The sequence below is a fragment of the Gymnodraco acuticeps genome, unplaced genomic scaffold (assembly GCF_902827175.1).
Source record: "Gymnodraco acuticeps unplaced genomic scaffold, fGymAcu1.1, whole genome shotgun sequence".
NCBI lineage: Eukaryota > Metazoa > Chordata > Actinopteri > Perciformes > Bathydraconidae > Gymnodraco > Gymnodraco acuticeps.
In genome coordinates, this window is record NW_022991064.1 from 1922533 (window position 1) to 1945427 (window position 22895).

Genomic DNA, 22895 nt, shown 5'->3' on the forward strand with positions numbered 1-22895 from the left:
CAGAGAACAGACCTGGCATTTGAGTAAGCAGGGTGTTTTCTGGGTGACTCACTGTGTTTGTCTGTTTGAGTCACAGCTAGAAATCACACTTCAGGAATTTTTACATTGGAGAGCTTACTGTTATCCGATCCTCCGAGGTCAAATGTACCTCGAAAGAGAAATTCTTACAAATCAAGACAGCTTAGAAAAGTCGAAATAAGATCTGTGGGAAACGTACCTGTTAGATAAATGCACATTTTGTTCTACCCTACTTTTATCATTTTCTAATCATAAATCTATCGATTAGATTTATGATAGACTTTTGAAACTACAAGAAGATAAGGAGGACTTTTACAAAAGTAATAGAGATTTTTGTCCAGAAGGATAGGCAAATGGACTTCATCTTCAAGTCAAGGTAAGACCGCCATTTTATTGAAAATGGGATCTTACTAAGAGAGAACAATTCAATATTTAAATGATAAAATTACATTTTTTGGGCATCCTTTTGTTGAACTTTCTGTTTAAAAGTAATCGAAGCATCAGACAAAAATAGCTTTTGAAAATAATAGAATATTTTGATTTAGGTCCAAATATAATATTTGTAAACCTGAAGAGTCAGTGCCAGTGCCTCACCAGCCATGAACCTCACTGCACGTCACTGCAGAAGCTTATATATAAACATCTAAGTTTTTTGTGCCCCACCACTTTTGTACATATAAAAACGCCACTGAATAGAGAGCAATTGATTCTTAAAATAGCAACAATGGAAGCGGTGAATCACTGCAGCGTCTGACCCGTGGTAACTGTGCTATTTCACAGGGTAACTACACACGACAGCTATTCATATTCACTATGACTCATGGAAAAATCCTCCTTGAGTATTTCGAGCTGCTATTTCAGGTGAGGCGGCTGCTGTGTATCTCCCACCTCTTGCTCCACCACTTGTTTTTTCCTTGGAAGCGTATTGAGTCGCTGGCTCTCCTCGCATACAAACTGAAACCATACTCATGTCTCTAAAAGCTCTCTCCTCCCCACCGGTGCTTAGAGGCTACCAAACACCACCCAAGCTGGCCAGCGATCTTTTTCTCTCCTCTTTCTGTTCCTCATCCCTCCACTTACTCCCTTATCTCCCTCTTTTTGTCTCCCCCAGCTCACTGACATCTCAATTTTCTCTCAATCTCTCCCCCCTATCTTTTTTGCTTTCACTATCATGTTATCCCAATCTCGCCCACCGACTCCTCCATGCTCTATTCTTAGAGAGGCAGATGGGGAACCATTCAGCGGTTACTCTCCCCGTCTTTGTGCTGCTTGTAAACCTGTGTGTGTGTGTGTCTAGCTTATGCCTGTAAAACCCTGCCTTTATAAAAAAGTGTGAACTACTCTCACTTGTAAAATACTGCACCTGTAATCTGATGCAACCCTTAATATTCAAAAGGCATGATTTAACATTTATTGTAAAAATAAATGTTTGTGTGTACGTTCGGGGTTGGGGGGATGTCTGTGTGTAAAAGACCTATAATCAGGCTGATGAGGGTGTCATTACCACTCCTCTCGACATTCAGTGCACTAAACACACACTTACTGAACGTACACATCCTGCTGTGCTCTTATAGAAAAGCTGGACTAGAGAGCTGCTTGTGGTGCATAGGAGCCACACACACACACACACACACACACACACACACACACACACACACACACACACACACACACACACACACACACACACACACACACACACATGTTAAGATTATTTCCTGTATTTTTCTTTTTTTTAAAGTGGAATTGGCTGCATTATTCAGCTTTGAACTAAAGCCATCCTCATCTGAAAAAAATGAATTGGTATCTCTCATCAGACTGGTAGAATGTAATCAATCAAAGTGTATTTATATAGCCCAATATCACACATTTTACATTTGTCTCAGGGGACTTTACAGTTTGTGCAGAATATGAGTACGACTAGGACACCCTCTGTGCTTAGACCCTCACATCAGAGAGGAAACACTCCCAAAGAAACCCCACATTTAATGGGGAAAATGGAAGAAATCTCTGGGAGAGCAACAGAGTCCAAATTAAAATTATTTTTGTTGCAGTGTACAAGATGGTACCGTTATGTTCAGAGCTTAAAATGTAACAGGTGGTTTTAAAAAAATGCTTAATAGTTTTTACTCATCTCTTTCTTCTCTCCTTCAAATCATTCGGCCATCTTGCATCCTTCGCCCATCAGCCGGCTTGTTGAGTAATCAAGAGGAAATTGCATCTGAATTAGATTACTCTTTTCCTCATTGTAATGAATTGTCATTAGACAGGATCCCGTGTGGCATATTAACTCACTGACAGACATCCTGCCATACATGGAGGTTTTTTCGATTTCAAGAAATCATTTCCTTTGCAACATGGTGCTAAAGAGGCTAATCGCCTCTCATTGACCACTCCCTGGTTTCTGTCCCCTCCTCAGCTGTTAATGTGATAATGTCTCACACACACTGCTGCACACATCAAGACGACACAGGAGATTAGTTCTGTTTTCCTCCCTGCATTATCATTAAGGACCCTAACACTTAGCATACTAAGCTACACTTAACTCTCTGCTACACTTATTTGTTTTTGAATGCTCTATTGGAGTTAAATAACGGTCTAAAACACTTGCACACTTGCAATCCACTTTACTGTACACAGAGTTTACTGGCCCCTGGCAAGATTAATGTCAAGCAATGAAAGGTTTTGAGCTATTCCCTAAACTGTTGGCATTATTTTGTATTAGTATAATTCATTGTTTTCTTCAGATTGCCCTCAAAGGATTCGTTTCACATTTTGGGAAATCGTTTTTTTGGCTGCCTTGCAGAGAATTAGATGAAAAGCTTTACCTCAATCATTCTTGTTATTGAATTATTGTTGAGGGCTCTAGTGTGAGAACATTATGGCTTTACAGCAAACCTCTAACACTGAACTGTTGTTACCTTACTGTTAACAATGATACTAGCTTTTAAGAAACTGGACCGGTAGTGACATGGCAGCCTATTAAAGAGGGAATTGCTTATGAATTACTTACTTATCTATACTTCTGTGCCAAGCAATATGTGATAAATATTTCATTTGCGATTTTTGTCAACCAAAGCTAAGAGGGTATTTCATTTATTTATTTGGATGTGTTATTTTATTTTATTTTGTATTTGTATTCTGAAGAATTAATTGCTTTTAGCGTTTAATATGCTATTACTTGATCATGTGTGGCATAAAATGATCAAATAGGATTGTATATCACAATTATCTCTGGAACAATATATCTTCCAGCGATGGTAGCCGTTGAAACAAACCTAACCCTACCTCCATTGTCTCTGTATTTCCCCTCAGGTTAAGAGTCTGGGTGTCATCCTCGACGGCACACTTTCATTCAAATCTCACATCAGTAATATCACTCGGTCTGCCTATTTCCATCTACGCAACATCAACCGCCTCCGGCCGTCCCTTAACCCTAAGACCACCGCCATTCTTGTTCACACCCTGGTCACTTCTCGCATCGACTACTGCAACTCCCTTCTCTTTGGTCTCCCTCTCAAATCCATCCACAGACTTCAACTGGTTCAGAACTCTGCCGCCCGCATCATCACCAGAACCCCCTCCATTAACCACATCACTCCTGTTCTTCAGCAACTTCACTGGCTCCCCGTCAAATCCCGTATCGTTTTTAAGATTCTGCTCCTCACCTTTAAGGCCATCCATAACCTCACTCCTCTGTACCTCTCCGACCTCCTGCACATCAACACACCCATCCGCACACTCAGGTCTTCTGCTTCCCTCAGCCTCACTGCACCCCCCTTCCGTTTAACCACCATGGGGTCTAGAGCCTTCAGCCGCTCTGCACCCCGCCTCTGGAACTCCCTCCCACCTGACATCCGCAACACTGACTCTCTACCCATTTTCAAATCACGCCTCAAAACATATATCTTCACACTCGCTTATCCACGCTGATCATTATCCATCACACATCCTCTGTTTTATTTATTTGATTTGTTGCATTGTCTTGTTTATGTTTCTTATGCTGGTGTTAGGTATTGTGTATCTTGTTTTTTATGTGTTTGTACGGCGACCTTGAGAGCCTTGAAAGGCGCCTATATAAAATAAATGAATTATTATTATTATTATTATTTGCTGATTATTGATGAGCTTTACAGGGAGTTTTACCTTTAAACAGATCAAGGCTGGCTGTTTCCAGTTTTTGGGCTAAACTAAGCTAATCTGTAATGTACAGGAGTGGTATTGATCTTGTCATCTAAGTCTCTGCAAGAAAGACAATTCAGCACATTTCCCAAAATATCACACCTTTTAGCACTTAGTCAACCTGCCTCATCAGGACCCAGTGGGGGGGATTTTGTCAGATTTGATTGACAGTGGTGAAGCAACCTAAGTCATCAGCTTCTGATTCAAATGCTACATCAGGGAAACTCAGCCTGCTCAGGGTCAACTTTTGCAAAAGACAGGAGGCCAGCCAGACTAGCCCGGAAGTACATGGCGTCCATTTTCTCCCGGGTAACACACAGAAACACAGAAACACATAAATCTGTCATGTCAAAATAATAGCTGCATTAACTTTGGTCGAAGGCCACCCAGTTTACTCCTTGGCCCACCCTAAGAAAGCTTCGGTGTAATTTTTTATTATTATTATAAAAAAATGCATTCACCCATTGAGAATATCCAAGGATTCAAAGTGAAATTCAAGTGAACAAATATCGAGTTGAATTAATGTTGTATGTGTTTTATCCTCTGAACCGAACTCATTTACGGTAAAAACTGGTTGTTGGTTCCGGCGCGCCATAGATGAGAGTAACAAATGCGTCACTTCTGGGCAAAAATAACAGCTCCGCCCACTTTTGGGGGAAAACAACGCTGTCAGTTGAACGGCGGGCAATACAAATTCCGAAGTTTTTGCCAATCCGATCAGAAATTTAAGAAAACCGGAGATTTTTGGATCTTCAAAGAGCCCCATTCCAATGGCCAGACAGGTAAACAAATGCATTAAGCCATTAGAAATCGACGATCGGGCTCGATATATGGTTAAATATAGCAGTAGGTTATCGATTTTCATAGATGAGAGTAACATCTACGTGACTTTACGGCCCCGCCCACTTTTGGGGGAAACAACGCTGTCATTTGAACGGCGATCGAGCCTGAAGCCACAGAGCTCTTCTTTTACTGTCCTTTCTTCATAGAGGAAGTACAGAAGCACGTAACTCTGGATTATTTTTAATGTTTGAGGTGCAATAAACGACACAGCAGCTTTTTGGCATGATAAAACTATTATGTTCTGCCTCGCTCATGAGAGTAACAGCTGGAGAAATTACGGCCTCGCCTACTGATTTTAATTTAATCATATATCAAGACCGATTGTCGATTTCCAATGATCGAATGTAATTGTTTGCCTGACTGGCCATCGAAATCGAGCTCTTTGAAGATCCAAAAATCCACGGTTTTCAAACAAATTTGATCGGATTGGCAAAAACTTCAGAATTTGTATTGACCGCCATTCAAATTACAGCGTTGTTTTCCCCCAAAAGTGGACGGGGCCATAATTTTTGCCCGGAAGTGATGTAGGTGTTACTCTCATCTATAGTAACGTGAGAGAGGCAGAGAGCTGCCTGCAGGGATGCGCTTTTCTGTAAAAAGTACAGACATTTCCCCAGCCCAGGAGCTGAAGGTGCATTTACGAGGGATGGATATGTAGACTGGATGCACAGCGTAACTCGTTGGAGAGACATAAAAGCGAGGACCACTGCAAGTCCATGAGCAGGTTTGAATGCTACAACCTATTGTTGCTGTTACATAGTGCAATAAAAGAGTTACATAACGATTGTAAATAACCCAATTTGTGTTCTGTGAAACTGAAAAGGATATTACGTTGTTTTTGTTACTTTCGTTGCAGTTGTAAATATGTCTTAAATGTAATTTAGGTTAACTTCCTGTGTTATTTAGATGCTTTTATTTTGAAGGCGAGTTTACGCTGTTGACAGGAAGTTGTTGTTTCTATGGAAACAACGTGATGGAGAAAAGGAGCGGAGATTAAAGGTGGGGTATGTAATTTTGGAGAAACCAGCTCGAGTGCGCTAGAATTTGAAAATACACAGCCGTAAAAAATCTGCCACTTCCTTACAGAGCCCCTCCTCCAACACACACGAACGCGCACATGACCAATGAGGGCACGAGATAAGTTTGTGCAAAGATGGAAGCATGGGCGTAGGAAGCATCCTCAAAAAAGTGTGGGACAAGTTGACGGGGGGTGTGGGCAGGTGGTGGACCTCACCCCCCTCTAGGGGGGCATGCACCCCCGGGAAGATTTGTTTTAAAATGTTGAAGTTAAATGCATCAATCTGGTGCACTTTGAGAGCAAAGTTAGGGACTAAATCTATGGATACATCTCTCAACACCCATGTGAAACAGTACTGTTTAAAACAGACTTACTTTTTCACTCCCCTTTTAAACTGTATTTTTGTTTACAATTTACTATAGTATGAGTTGGAATTATTTCATACCTGTTATTCTCTTGTTTTTATAATGATCATATAAAAGGTGTGCCTTGGAAATACTTGTTTCCATGAGATAACTTAGACTAAAGTCAACGATCGAAAGACTCAGAGAGTCCTTTACCTCCCTGAGCTGACGTTATAAGATTTGTCTGACAGGAGAGAGCTCTCCTCCTCCTTGTTGTAGAAACAACTCCTTATTTACGTTAGCGCTCTCTCGTTCACTCTCTCTCTCGCTCGCTCACACAAAATGCGCTCGTCGTGCCACACACACAGCCAAGCTATGACACACAAAGACCCAGAATAACTTTTTATGCTCTATCCTATTCTTTTCGATGGCTTTATTGTATGATATGACAGGTGAACAGATCGCCACTGGGCTTACAACTAAAGACACAGCTACGCAAAAAACGCAGCATGTGTACGGCTCTGAGAATCTGCCTTGGTGCAAAGTAGCAGTGAAAACATGGTACGGAATTTAATTGATTCGGGCATTCTCACAATAAGCAAGTGGAATGGATAATGAAGCACTGACACAGCGCTCTACAAAGAGCGAGTGGATAGACCGATGCACGGACTTTCCACATGGTAAAAGTGGGGGGGTCTAAACTAATCATTTTAAAAGGTGGGGGGGACTTGTCCCACCCTCATATAATGGCTGTGACGCCCATGGATGGAAGGCTGAGTACTTAAGATATTCATTGCTATCGGGATGTTAAGAGCATTCCATGGAATATAACAAAAAGTGTATCTCAAGCCGGTTTCTCAAACTTACCTACCCCACCTTTAATCTACATATAAAGACGGAGAAAGTAAAGGATAAAGTTTATGTTTAAGTTTAGCACCCCCCAAAGAGGCACAAAGTTGTTATTAACTATAATATAAACATGTGGGTTGTGTCCTAATTTGTTTATATGCTGTTGTGTAGCTTTGCTGTCTGTTTACAGTTCACTTTTGGTAGTATGCTAAAGTGATTCTAATACGGATGGAGCCTAAATGTATTTGTTATTTTTGTGTCTTTATAGCTCTTATGTTGATATTGGAGATTTCAATGAATTCATATCATCAGTCAAGTCTTCGACCATTATTCGGAGGGAAATGCTACAACAATGCTTGGCAATGGGCATTATTATATATTATAGGCCAGGCGTACCTTAAAGTCATTTTTCCCCCTGGCCCACCCTATTTTCTACAGGCCCGCCCTAAAGTACATTTCTGCGCTACTGCTTTGAGCAAAGCACAGTTACAGTAAGGCTGCTGATTGTTGGCACTTATGTGTTCACAGTGTTATAACATGTCTTAACCAGAGGAATCCTGGATGGAAAAAGCATTGAAATCCATCTGCTTGTTTATTTTATTTGCAAATTGTAACTTCGTAGTACCTGCCGTAGAAAGTGCAGTTAATCTGTTTTAATTTCCCTAAAGCTTTGAATGATAATCATAGTTTAGTACCTAGGTGTATACATATACAAACGATTCAGAAAATGTACCATTTCAATATATTTAACTGCAGTCTTTACATACTGCAACTCACTTTTCTAAACTCTTATGTAACTGTATGATACTTAGCAAGGGTCCGGCGGTGAAGATACCACAACATATATTTCACCTGCTTAGTTACTGTTGCTAGGCATGGCGGATCGTTGCCGTCACCGGTGCATCCAATAGGCATGTCGGCGCAGCCAGGGAGTCTAAAAACAGCTTTCTATATTACAGCGGATAATGAGAAGGGCTTCATCAGTGTTCTCTCCAAATGTCAGAGCAGCTTTAATGATCTACTGAGGAACACACACACACACACACACACACACACACACACACACACACACACACACACACACACACACACACACACACACACACACACACACACACACACACACACACACACACACACACACACACACACACACACACACACACACACACACACACACACACAAGCTATATATCGTGCACCCTGTGACATGACTATGAAACGTGGGGCGTGCATCAAAAGGCTAATTTCAATGATTAACTAGTTATATTTTAACACACAAAAAGAAAGTTCTGACTGAATTATTCCTGGGCTGCATATTCATGTGTGTGTCTTCAGGGACTAGTTATTACTTATCATAGTGCAGCAAACAGCAGACACCCTACACAGCATCGTAGCAGAACAAAGACCAAGACCCCCTCTCTTCAAGCATGCTGAAGCACAAACGCTTATGTAATGTTGTATAAAGAGCATACATGTCAGACTACCTCTAATCATGTCTTACATGGTGTGTGTGTACTGTGTGTGCATTCGATGTTAACACTATACAACAAAGTTAGTTATCACCGTAATAAACCGTATTTAATTTCATCATACTGTACAATACTTAATTTTACATTCTGTTCTTGTATATATCATATTCATATTCATACGTGTAGACTTCTTGCACTATTTTGTATTTGTACTTTTGTATTTTATTATGTGAGTGCATGTATAGGGAAATGAGTATGAGAACGAATTAAAATAGGGTGGGAAACAACGAGAAGAACTAAATGCAAGAAGAGTGTTTTAACATTTGATTTAAATACACTAAGAGAAAAACAAGTGGTGTCTGTTGAAGTATGGAGGCTCGTATAGAGAGGACAATACGAGCGAGTAAAGACAGAGAGAGGGGAAAGGCTTGTGAGCGAACACACCAGCCGGGGCTCTTGGTGCAATGCAGACGGCATTGCCATGGAAACGGATGGAGGGAAAGCGCAGACGAGGAGGAGGGGATTAAATGGGAAGGAAGAGATCACTGCTTCGCACCGTGTGGGGGGGGGGGGGGGAGATTTGATGAGAGGGGATGGGCTGGTTAGAAAATGAGTAACAAGTATGGATGGGAAGTTAGATGAATTAACCACTAGATGTGGATGTCCCACTCTTTAGAGTATTTAAAGAAGATTTACCATCATTATAAACCCATTCGACCGTCATACTAAGAGTGTACACAGCTAATTATGTTTGATTAACTATTTTAAATGATGTATACTTGAGTGTACACACTGTATACTTGACAGGAAAGAGTTCATGTTACTGTTGCTGTGAGGATGTCAGTTCACGTTTCAGACGACAGTTCAAAAGTTTCAGTAACATTTTGCCTCTAAAAATAAGATTTGTGAGAAGAAAAAAAAGTGATGGGTTATGAGCCCGTCGCCATGGCGCCATTTGTCTCAGGTGGCATTGTCTGGGTCCAGATCTGAGGGCGGGTGTTGCCATGGCAGCTGGAGAGCATGGAATTTGTCTGTCTGGGTGTGATGCTACACACACACACACACACACACACACACACACACACACACACACACACACACACCACACACACACACACACACACACACACACACACACACACACACACACTGTCTTGGAAATCTTCTTGACTGCAGGATTATTAATAGAAGGCAGCACCCCTCTCCTCTCTGCCACCCAAAGGACCCCAATCATTCTCATCGTTCTATTCACTTATTTCCCCTCAACACTTGTCCTCTCCCTTCTGTCTTCATCCCTCACTCCTCTTGTCAGATCTCACCCCCCCCCCCCCCAACCCTCCTCCAGTCTCATCAAGTGGCTTTGTTTGCAATCTGTGTATCCTCCGTAGTGATGGTGATGATGTGGGAACAGTGAGGATGCTTAATGAGCTTGGAGTTGCACAATGCTAATGAAGTGGGACGGCTGTACCTGGGTGTGAGCTTCACAGAAAGCAAGATGGAGAAAGTGCTTGTTTAAAGTCTCCTCCCCCCATTTAACTAACCTGGATCCTATAGAGGAGAGACATACAGTACGAGCTCCTACAGCAACAGCTAAATAATGAGCTGTAGGAACAAAGCACTCAAAATCTGTTGGTTTTCTCTTGCTTTGTTAACCGTTGTAAAGTTTATAGATGTTTTATCTTCATGGTCTACTGTATATTTTATATTTTAATACTATTTTGAGATATTTAATTTCTAGAATTGTTTAATTTCTACTCTTTAATTTCTACACATTGTCTTCCTTTATTATTTGCCCCTTTTGTTTGTTTGTTTGTTCACCATGTAAACCGGCCTTGGGTCCCTTGAAAGGCACTATACAAATTTCATCTATTATTATTACTTATGTGGGATGCCTTGTTTTGTTTTTTATGCTGCTGCAACGCGAACATTTCCAGATTTGGGATCAATAAAGTACCTCTTATGTTATCTTATTTTACCAGTGATTTACTTCCAGATTAAAAAACTAAAGGGGTAAAGTTAGAGATGTCTGTAAGAAGGTTTAAAGGTCCCATGTCATGGCCATTTCTACTGATCATAATTCCATTGTTGAGGTCTACTAAAATAAATGTATACTGTGCAATTTTCCAAACTCACATTGGTTTCACATACAGCATCTCTGTATAGTATGTGTATTCACTCTCTGTCCTAAACAGCTTGTTGGAGCTCCTGCTCCCCCCCCTCCCTGTGAACCCAGTGGCCGCAGCCTGGCTGGGAGTTTGTGTGTGTGCCCAGGCTGAGTTCCGCGGTGTCTCGCTGTCTCGCCGACCCCACACCAGTGAGCCAGCTCACAGTGTCCCGCTCCTCGCAGCAGCGAGCCTCGCAATGTCCCACCGAGTGTGTGTGTGTGAGGAAGTCCGAGGATTGGTCCAAACGTAACGGCTCTGCGGATTGGTCAATTTGGACCAATCTGCAGAGCCGTTACGTTATGTCACTATACCCGAAATACGTCACTATACCCATGAAGTAAACAATGGAAAAAGAGAAATCCCCAACGAGGCGTTCTGGGGCAGCACAGACAGGTATTTTCTGTGTTAGAGTTTGACTCGTTACAGGGGGTACTTTGAGGGTTTGTGACTCTGCAGACCGTTTACATGCATAAAAAGCTACATAACACACAAGGGGACGGGTAACAACCAGAAAAGCATGACATGGGACCTTTAAGACATTTTCAAGCGTTTACCCCCTACTGCAGGATTTTAAAAAGCAGCTTAGAAAGCCCCGGTCAAAGGGAAGTCTGGGAAATAAGTACATAAATGTGTAGAGGTCTTTTTAAAGCGACTGAGAGCAGCTCTGTCATCCTCCTGTCAGACTAAACTGTCCTCATGTAGCTCAGACATGTGTTGACACTGTGTGAGAGAGTGTAAACAGAGGTGTGATTGTACAGACACTACTTTCCTAGTGTCAGTGTGGGAATGTGTGCACACGTCTCTGTAGAGCTTTGTGTTAAACAGCTCTGGGAATTTGAAGTTTTTATATTGCTTTATTGTTTCCAGTTGTAGACCTCGGGGTGAATAAGTGTTTCTTTTTTTGTCTTTTACATCTCGTTCCTCTATTATTTGGAGTTTCCATTAATGGTGAGAAGCTGGTAGTAGAACAATTAGCATCTTCTTTTAGTGTTCACAAGCAGTGTGTGTTTACAGTGTGGGTTTTTATTTAATTAATTGTTTTAGATTCAGGTTTTAGAAGATTTTCTTGATCAATTCATTATTTTGTCTTCAGAAAATATTTCGAATTTTCGCAGGATCCAAGATGATGTCTCCTACTCCAATAGTTGTCACTTTTCCTTGCACCAGTTTGAGTCTTTGTGTGACTGTTTGAAGTGATGTGTTTGCCTGCGGACGCTGAGATGTTGCAGTGAGGATAGCAGGACAAAAAACGGGGGTGATATTAAAGGGAAGGTTTTTCTGCTAAATCTGCATCAACGTGCAGTCATACATGTCACAAACCCTTAACCTAAGTGACTTTGACTGTGCCTCACTACTTAAAACTCAGCATGTCAAGACCCACAGAGATACAGTGAGTGTTTAAAGGGGATGATGCCCTTAAAGCTGTGTGTGGGGGTAGCCTCTCGCCTCCTCTGCAGAGCTGTAAAGCCTAAATACTTTCCCCCTCAGCCCCCCTTAGATCTGCCTCCCCACTTTCTCTCTACCCCACTATGCTCACTATTATTAAAGCTACCATTTTGCTTCTACCTCCAGAGACAGGCTCATAAGTCCCCCTAAAAGCTTATTGCACCGTACTCGAAACAGCTATTGTAAAACGTGCTTCCCATATTTGAAATGGGCCGTAGTAATACCTGCGAATTGAACATATTTTCCAATAGTGCGGGAATGTCCCAGTGGAAATTAGGCCAGATTGCCTTCTTGCCCGAGTGGACTTGCATCAAAATAAATATTGGAGAGCTGGGTGTGCTCAAAGCAAACCTGGATTTGTCGTTATTTCTTTTGAGTTTAAAAAAAAACAAAAAACACTGTTGATATTTCTTGTACAGCCAAGTCTCACTGACATAAAAGACATCAATCCTCCGTCTGTTTTCATGCAAACACAGTAACTATGAAACCGCATGACGACTTCTCGCCTGAGGAAACATCTGCTTTTATCATAACCTCTGCAAAACTAAATATGTGAGGATCCATTTATAACATATTTAAAGGTCCCCTATTACACTGTTTTTCATCAATATATCATAGTTCTCAGATATATACAAAACATGTCTCTGAAGTGTTTAGCTCGAAATACCCAACATGCATTGCAGCATCCCATAATCCCCTCTGTTTCAGCCCTGTTTCAAAAGTGCTGATTCTCTGTCTGTTACTTTAGATGAAAATAAGGAGCCCCTCCCCACGCCCCTCTGAGAGAGATTTGGTTACAAAGAACACAATGGTGCTCTAGGAGGAGGTTCAGGTGATAAGGGGGGGGGGGGTTATCTTGGTTGCTGATTGGCTAATGGTTACACAAGCCAAAAAATCGTTATGACATCATAAAGTGGCCAAAATCTGATCAGCTCATTTTCAGACAGGTTTTTATAGAAATGGATCAGGACAAAAAGAGAGAGAATCTTTGTTCCTGAAACTTTCAGAATCTCTTAATGCAGAGGGGACACATGTTGACTTGTTCATGTTGACATGAACAAGTGGATTTTGCATAATAGGTGATGGTAAGGCCACACTGATCCTGTTTAATACCTGTCTTACTTATCAGACTGCTCCACGACTTCATCTGATTATAACGCTAAGAGTATTATCACACTGAATAAAGGAAACTTATTTGGATCTATGAACTCTTTGCAGAAGGTGGGACGAAGAAGCTTCGCAGCACCATCCGACGGAGCACAGAGACCGGCATCGCCGTGGAGATGAGGAACCGAGTGACTCGGCAAGGAAGCAAGGACTCGACCGACGGCAGCACCAACTCCAACAGCTCCGATGGAACGTGAGTATCTACCCATGGGGTTACAGATGGGGTCCAAAACTAGCAAGCCACATGAATGTCTGGGAGCAAATACATTTTATATGCTACACAAATACGGCCAGGATCCGGAATATTGGGTTGCAGATTAGAATCTTCAAAAGGGGGGTTCGTTTAGCATGAAACACTTGAAATAACGAAAGGATAAGTTTAGAAGAAAGTAGAAAGAAAGTGAGGTCAAAGAAAACTATTTCTGCTAAGAAGTGAGCAATGATTGAGAGTCAGACTTAAAGATTTCAGATGTGTGTATCTCACACTGCACTGTCACTTTAATGCATGTACCTTTGATATTCATGTTTTATTATTATCTTTGCTTTTAAATGAGTGTTTTTAAATGCCATTATATAATATGTTTCTTAATGCTCTTAATGTCTTTCATTGTTGCAAGGCACTTTGAATTGCCTTGTGTTGAAAGGTGCTATATAAATAAACTTGCCTTACCCGGCAACTCCTCATGGCACACACGGCATACATATATTCATCATAACTCGTTGCTCTCTCTCAGGTTTGTCTTCCCTACAACACGCCTGGGCCCTGAGAGCCAGTTCAGTGACTTCCTGGATGGACTCGGCCCCGCTCAGATCGTAGGCCGGCAAACGTTAGCTACACCCCCCATGGGTAAGACAAGAAAGATCGATAACGGTGTCTCATTCTCATCTAGTATCGTTTGATTCTTTCTGAGATCTCATGAGATGCTTTGCACTGGGATTCATTCTTTTAACCAATGGAAATTAGACAGTTATAGGTTAATAAAGTTGTGAGACAAGAGTACATTTATGTTGGACTCTACTACGGCGGAGAATCAAATACAAATATCTCCCGCCCTACACCAGCATACTAACTGTTAAATGCACAGCAGCGTCTAAAAGTACTGCACAATACTAGTGTATTCAGCACGGAGGAAGTCATTCTTGCATGAGGTATGAATCTTTCATGCAAAAGGTCATTGCTTGTGAGAATCAACACAATTTGCTCATACCTGGCTGTTCAGGCGCGTTCACAGCTCTGTGTCGCCCTCTGCAGTTACATTCTGGCCATTGCAACCTTAGTGAGATTATGTTCTGGTTCTGATTATACAAGTTTCGGTAACACTTTATATTAAGGTACACATATTCACCATCATTTAGTTGTTAATTAACATGCATATTAGCAGTATATTGGCTGTTTATTAGTCATTATAAAATACTTATTAATGCCTTATTCTACATGACCATATTCTCCCAGTACTAGGCCATTAGTTAAGAGTTTTTCCTCAATAACCCTCTCATAAGTGCTCATTTATTGTAAGTAAGGAAGTTGTTGTACATGAGTTTTGTCCTTAACACAGGGGGTCCGCGGGATCTTGAAAAGTATTAAAAGTTGATAAATCAATTTAGCGAAAATGAAGGCTATTAAACGGTATTTTCCAAGGTATTACATTTTGTAGCTTGTTTTCAATAAGTCTATAAATGGTCCAAAGAGGTTGTATTCTACAGTCTGCCTGAATGTAATCATTGCGTAGGTGTGTAGTGTGATTCTGTGTAGTTTATTTATGGCATCCCGTTGGATCTGACGTCATCTGAACAGGACATCGCACGCTCACTGCTTGATAGCGCGAAGCTCCGTTTATGCCGGTTGTTAAATAACATCGTTATGGGGAAATGCAAGTCTGCGTCCAAATGGTTGGAAGATAAGGAGGAAGGACAATCAATACTGTATATAGGGAATGTGAGGTGAAGTGTGTCGCCAAGGTAACCGGTTAGAACTCAAAGTGGCGATGAGGTCTTAAAATGTATGGAAAGGATCTTAAAAAAGGTCTTAAAAGGTATTACATCTGACTTCAGGATTCCTGCATATACCCTGTAATATGCTCTGCTCAATATGGGCCTAATAAGGCAGCAGTACCACAAGAATATGAATTCTCCCATAATAAAACCAAACAAATATGATCAATTCTTATGTAACAAGAAATGAAACTACAAGTGTTACTTAACAAAAAAATAACAAAAAAACCTGTTGTTTCTAACTCAGAATATGTTCCCTATTTTAAAGTAAAGTCTTGTTCATAACAAATAAGCTAGTAGTTTGTCTCTAATATGTTAATAAACAACTAGTTGATGGTGAATAAGTGTACCTTAATATAAAGTGTTATCCAAGTTTCTATTGGGTTGTTATTGATGGTGTTTTTCCCTCCACAGGGGATGTCCATGTAGGCATGGTGGACAGAGGAGGGCAGCTGGAGGTGGAGGTCAACCAGGCCAGAAGGTTGACCCCTAAGTCGGGCTCCAAGAACACACCAGGTACTCACCTCACCCCCTGCATTCAAATGTATTGACTCCTTTGTCCGAGCTGTGTTCATGTGGGAGTTTCAATGTGTTGTGTTTCTCTGCTGCAGCTACCTACGTGAAGGTGTATCTGCTGGAGAACGGCATGTGCTTGGCCAAAAAGAAAACCAAAGTAGTGAAGAAGAATCTGGACCCCACCTACCAGCAGGCTCTGTTGTTTGATGAGAGTCCTCAGGGCAAAGTCCTACAAGTATGTGACTTCTTTCATTCCCTTCCTTGTTTTTTTAACTCTCGTGAATCCCTCTGTGGTTTCAAATATTATTGGGTTTTAGTATGTTTTCTATCCTCATTTAGTGTAAAATGTCCTAATGCACAGTCTTGCCATGTTCCTCATTACATTTGTATTTTCTCTGCCTGAAAAAGGAATAATGTGTAAGTTTCAAATGACAGGAATCAGGACATGTTATATTTGGTGTATTCAGAAGAAAACAATGTTATACTTTACAGAAAGATACATTTGGAGGTGTGTCGTAAAATATCTTACCATATTATTTATTAAGAATGTATAACTTAAAAAAATATGTGTAGTCGTGGCGCAGTCTTCTCCTTCTTGTGGGAGACTGAAATCTTAGTTACATTACATGTTACTTGTTAGACGCTTTTATCCAAAGCGACTTACGTACTCAATACTGTGGGCAATCCCCACAGGAGCAATTTGGGGTGAAGTGTCTCAGGGACACAACGACATGCTGACTGCAGTGGGGTTTGAACCTGTGACCCCCTGATCCGAACACCCTTCCACTAATCCACTACGCCACACGCCTCCTTAGTCTATGTATAACTTATTCTCACCTCTCCTCAAGGTAATCGTGTGGGGGGATTACGGGCGTATGGACCACAAGTGCTTCATGGGAATGGCCCAGATCCTTCTGGAGGACCTGGACCTGTCTGCCACGGTCAGCGGCTGGTACAAGCTGTTCCCTACCTCCTCTCTGGCAGACCCCAGCATCGGACCGCTCACCAGACGCCTCTCTCAGTCCAGCCTGGAGAGCGCCACCAGCCCCTCGTGCACCTAGACCCCCAGCAGACCCCCAGCATACCCCCAGCAGAACCCCACATGCACGGGCACAGAGTCATGCAGACACGGACACGCGTACTGTAAATACACAACGACTGTATTCCAAGTGCAAGACAGGTAGACACACACACACACACACATATATATATATATATATATATATATACCCATGTGCATCTGTGCAGGAACACACATATAGGTGCAAATACCTGATCGCCATATCCTTCAGTACGTCCATAATCTCACACACACACTGATCAGTATTTTAGTTGAGCAAATCTAACTTGAAGTAGACTTCATTTACCAGAACATGTAGCATTTCCCACCGTTCCCATTATCAACCTTTCCTACCATGACTCAGCAATTCTGCATTCCCAGATTTCATCCCAGGCCCATCCCAATGCCAGTTTCTAAACTCTCTATGCCAAACTAAGGGAAAAAAACACTTTATTTTTTAAAAACCAAAGCAATTGTAATGTTGTTATGATAACTATAAGTCGTAGGTGAAATAGTATATAATATAAAGTATGGAAATGTAGCAGAGTCGATGACTTAGATGTAATGCAAAAAAACACACACATTCTACACACACGAGCTGGGAGCGGCGGGCCACACACACACACCTGGGCAACAGGCTTGGATATTCACATAATGGCTATTATGTGAGGTAGCAACACTGCTATTCTATAATTTTCACACGGCAGAGTTTATATATAGATATAAATATATCATATATATATAAATAGATAGTTATATACTTACTTGTGTTTATGTATGTATGGGCTGCATTCTGCATGTTTGCTTGCAACCTTTTGTAGAGACATTTTAAAGTGCTTCAATATGTTTGATTTTGCTTGCTTCGGCCAATGTAACAGGAGCTGCTTTATTTTGCAATCCGTCCGGAGGAAAAAGCACCGAGTTAGTGAGGAGGGTGGTGATGAGGGGGGGGGGGGGGGGGGGGGGGGGGCGTCGTCACAATCTGCAGGAGAAGAGAACAAATGATTCAGCCAGCTACTCATTAGCTGATGAACAATATGTATGATCCTGCCTTCATCTTTAGAAAGGACTGTTGTACAGCACAAGGCATTCTGGGAAATGTGTCCAGCTCCAGTTTGGGGTTTCTTGTGTTCCACATCCAGGGGGTGCCACTCTCTCTGTATACCAGCAGCCAGACTGTCTGAACTTCCTGTTGATTTCCCCCTTCTGATGTTCCTAATTGATAAGGAGAAGGTGGTGAGCACACACAGCTGGTAACAACAAACCCTTCCTCTCTTCGGTACACACACTCTGTCTCACTACATGTTTCTAAACCTGTTGTGAATGTGTGAACACTTATTGGATCTTCTTTTCGATATCTGACTGTTTATGCCAGAGTTACTTTTCTAAGCAGGTTGATTGTTCACCTGCCATGTGCGCCAGTTTCAGATGTCACTCTTCATATTTCCAGTTTAAGATGGTTCTTTACTGTAATATTATGTTTGATTTACATGCAGTGGTTGACCACCTGTTTATTTATTTTATTTGATCAAACTCCAGTGTACATCTTTGAATCGATTAATTGAATGCCAGCATGGGCATGTAACAGGTCAGTTTCCCACAGATTTTTGACTTAAAGGTCCCATGTCATGGCCATTTCTACTGATCATAATTCCATTGTTGAGGTCTACTAGAATAGATTTAAATTGTGCAATGTTCTAAACTCACATTGGTTTCTCATACAGCATCTCTGTATAGTATGTGTATTCACTCTCTGTCCTAAACGGCTTGTTGGAGCTCCTGCCCCCCCCCCCCCCCTGTGAGCCCAGTGGCCGTCTGCGAGACACAGCCCGAAAGAAAAAGTGAAATCTCCAACGAGGCGTTCTGGGGCAGCATAGACAAGTCTTTTCTGTGTTAGAGTTTTACTCGCTACAGGGTGTACTTTGAGGGTGACCGTTTACATGCAGGAAAAGCTACATAACACACAAGGGGACGGGTAATAACCAGAAAAGCATGACATGGGACCTTTAAATCTGAACAAAAGAATAATGTTTTCTTGATCAACATTGGATTGCTCAAAAGCATTTTTATTTTGTCCGTAGGTAAACTTAAGGGTGTTTCACAAGCCAACTTTTAATACGTTTTAATGATACTAAAGGAAAATCATTTTATATTTGGCACGTGAAACCGAACCGGGCTAATAGAAAATAAACCAAGAGTATCAATCCGCTCTGATTTTGGAATAGCCAAAAGCTCTCTAAAGGGAGAAAGACAGGTCCCAAACACATCTAACAATTTGCTTTTGCATTTGTTTATTAGATATATTTAAAATGACCAAAAAGGACCAATGCCACTTTGTTCTAGTGAACTTTCTTTATAAAAAAAATAGAAGTACAAGTCTGACCTGGTTCAGTTAAGATGTACAATAGTTGAGTCTTCATTGAGGAGTAGCAGGTTCAAAAGGTGTTTACTGTAACATGTCATCATTCCCTTCAGTGTTTCTTCAATCTGTCTGTTTCAGGACCAACTCGGATAGGTTTTTAAGAAGTGTTAAGAGAGATAATAGTCCCAGTTTACAGGCTACTAAAAGCTTGTGCGTGTTTACAATCTCACATTTAGTTTTATCACCACCATATGTTCTATCAGCTGCGAAGAACTGCTCACTCCTCTCTTCCTGCAAAAAGGGAGACTCAGCGCTCACTGAACTTTGGATAAAGGGAACTCTGGCAATCTTGAATTTTTCTTCTGGAGGAGGATGAAATTAAATCTGACCCTCCCTTCATGTACACAAAGGGAGTTTTTTTGTAACCTTTTGCAGCTAGTCCGTGCTGGAGCTGTTACTGTATGTGTAGTAATTGATTTAATGTACCTTTTTTTTAATTTGTATCTATTTATTTTTTCTTAACGACTGTCATGATGTCAAAATGAGGATTATACTCTTGGTATTTGCACACATTTTCTTCAGTGTGAACAAAACAGCTTTGTTTGTGAGATGGAAAATACATGGAAAGAATATTTAAAAAGACATTTATAGACCTGTATAACTTTCCTAAACGTTAAGTAATTGGTGAACTCCTTAAAAATGTTTATTTCCCCATGTGATTCTTAATCTTAAAGGATAACTTATATTTCCCTTTGCTGTTTACTGAGTAGCCCTGAACATAAGCAGTTATTATGAGAGTAAAAGTAAAGTAAGAGACAATGCATTAGGAAGTTGAATTATCCTTTTAGGAGAGTTTTAACGGAGAGCATTGGGTTAGGGTTAGGGTTAGGGTTAGGGTTAACCCACATCTTTTGATTCCTGTAACCAAAGGGAAATGTTTCATACTGCCTTTCTTCAAAGTGTAGTTTGGGTGTGTGTCTTTCAATGCATTTACTGTATTGCGTGATGCTTCATAATGAGCATGTGACGGAGAGATTTAAATGTGTAAATATTTATTAAAAAGCCCCTTGTTAACTCAAGTCGTGGACAACAGTGAGGAGAAGATAAGGATCAGGGTTTTCACATATGACCATTAACACTTAGATTAGAGCTAGTATCACATGATTAAAATGCATCGTCTCATCACGTTTGACTTATGTTGACAACTGTTTTAAGTGAGTTTAAAAAGGGTTGCCTAAAGAGGGTTCACTATGGCAGGGCAGAGTATTAGCAGGTCGTAAGAGAGTATTCGACTTCTGTAAATGTGAATGCAGGCGAGTTGCAATATTGATGGAATGATCAAAGTGTCCATTAAAGACTATAGCGGTTTATTGGAAACAGCGTGGAGCATGTAGAGCTCGATAACGCTGTGTTTCAGATACAGGTAAAGATAGTATTAGCTCGATTTAGACCTTATCTAGCTCATCTAGGGTTTGAATGTAAAGATTGTAATGTACACCCATGATACGCTTGCTTTTTCCCCCTGTAAACCCCACAACTTTTGTCTTGTGCAAAACTTTTCTAATGTATCTTCAATCAACCTGAATTGTCTCTTGAGTGCAATGTTTGGAAATGTATTTTATTTTTGTAAGGAGAGCGTTATTATTCAGAAGAGGAGAGAGAGTCAGAGAGGCACAAACCTGCTTTTCGCGAAAATGAGGGCTTGTTCGGTTTACAATGGCCTTATTTTGTGTAGGAGACATTGCTTCACTATTGTAGCACACAACTGAACGTTTTGACAAATGTATTTTGCTTGAAATATTCTACCGAAGTTATATATGTGTATATGTATAGTTTTATGAATGTATTTCTTAATCCTTACACCAGAACTGAGTGTACTTTGTTGTCATCTTGTTGGCTATACTGTCTCTTTGAGGACTTTCCAGGGATCTCGCCTGCATTGTTTCAGGCTGCCCCTTCTACTGTATACTGTATGTCCTTTTCTTTGTGTGTTCACTTTAAAAGAACAGCTCTGTGGTTGAAACAAGCATGAATTCTACGTGGCGAAAACGCACTTTTGATGTATTTAAAATGCCACGATGGGTTTAAAACAGAAAAGATTGCTATTCCCCTTGTAACTGAAACTCGATTTATCTATCAAGCTGATTGAGTTATCATTTCTGTGCTTTGAACTTGAAAATGTTTGCTGCATGATTAACACTTTTCCTGTATTTAATCTTTATGATGGTCTGATTACGATGAAAATAACTATGATAATGACACATGTTGAGGAAGTCAATTAGACCCAGTACGATGTTAATTCATTGAGATGCAAAAAGAAAATGCTGTATCTTCAAGTAGCATGGTGTTAGCTTTCCACTTTCTGAAATACTTCTTGCAATAACCATTTGGCTGTAGCCTTTTGTCACTCATTAGAGTAAGGTTGTGGGAACCTCAGGCCAAATTTGTATCAGCTCACAACCATAACAAATATTATTTTTAAGTCAGATCACAATTTCAAGCACTAGAAGCAATGTAGACTCAGCAGAGCATGCGTCGCATTGTGAATAACTTTCTGAAAGCCGCCATGAGCAACAAATTCTTTTTTTTAAATTTCCTTTCCTTTCCTAATGAAGCATGCATTCCAAATATCTGTTTACAGATGTAGCAACGGTCAACAAGACATTACTGCTGAGCTGATGGGCAAATGGGTTTGTCTTCATCCACGTCTATAAATGTTGTTGATCACAGCACAAGTCTCCTTAGTAGCCATCCTGTCCTTTTTTAGATATTTGTCAAACTATATTAAGACCACTGTAGCTCCCCTCGCCAGTATTAAGACAACCTTCATCTTAAAGCCCAGCAAAGCACATTTTGAACTTCCAAAACGTAGGGAACAGCTTTGAAGAGCGTTGACTTTAATGGAGCACATATTGTAAAGATGCCTAGAACACAAATCTGAAGCTGCAGGAAAACATTCAGCACAGTTCAAATTGGATTGCGGGTGATGCTGGATGATTGGTTGTCTTTTCTAAACCGGCCTTAACCTTTTCACCGAGGAGTGTTCACAGAGTACATTTTAAAGGGCAACGCATAGCTGACCGTCTATTGAAAGGATGCTTATGAAGAGGAAAAAGGGAGCTGTAATTTTATACCTGTGCTTTGTAAATGTTTTCTATGTGCAGTATTTGATAATGTAAAACTGGTATTTTTGTGGTTTGTACGCTGCAGAATTGATTACTTAAGGTGCACGTAGTTTTGTAAGAAAATAGAATCAAACGGAGAACAAAAAAAAACTATTTCTGAATCAGAAGCCTGTATTTGCATGCCCTTTGACATCTGGACGCAAGGTCAATAAAGTTTATTTGAATCACACATATTTGTCAGCTGTGTATTTTAAGATATTCTGATTAAATAATGTGTTAAATGTATTTTTTTATTAATCTGCCTCATTTCATACATTAACCTTAAAACAATTGGGT

At 40.7% G+C, this 22895-nt stretch overlaps 1 protein-coding gene across 1 annotated transcript in view; it reads left to right on the forward strand.

Annotated features, from left to right (window-relative positions):
* Positions 1–22841, forward strand: part of rims3 (regulating synaptic membrane exocytosis 3) — a 46755-nt gene extending 23914 nt beyond the window's left edge. The window contains exons 3-7 of the mRNA XM_034236671.1: positions 13556–13697; positions 14239–14351; positions 15911–16012; positions 16108–16247; positions 16861–22841. Coding sequence (XP_034092562.1) covers positions 13556–13697; positions 14239–14351; positions 15911–16012; positions 16108–16247; positions 16861–17073 — 710 coding nt within the window. The 3' untranslated portion in view covers positions 17074–22841. The remainder of the gene's footprint in view (positions 1–13555; positions 13698–14238; positions 14352–15910; positions 16013–16107; positions 16248–16860) is intronic.
* The last annotated feature ends 54 nt before the right edge of the window (positions 22842–22895 follow it).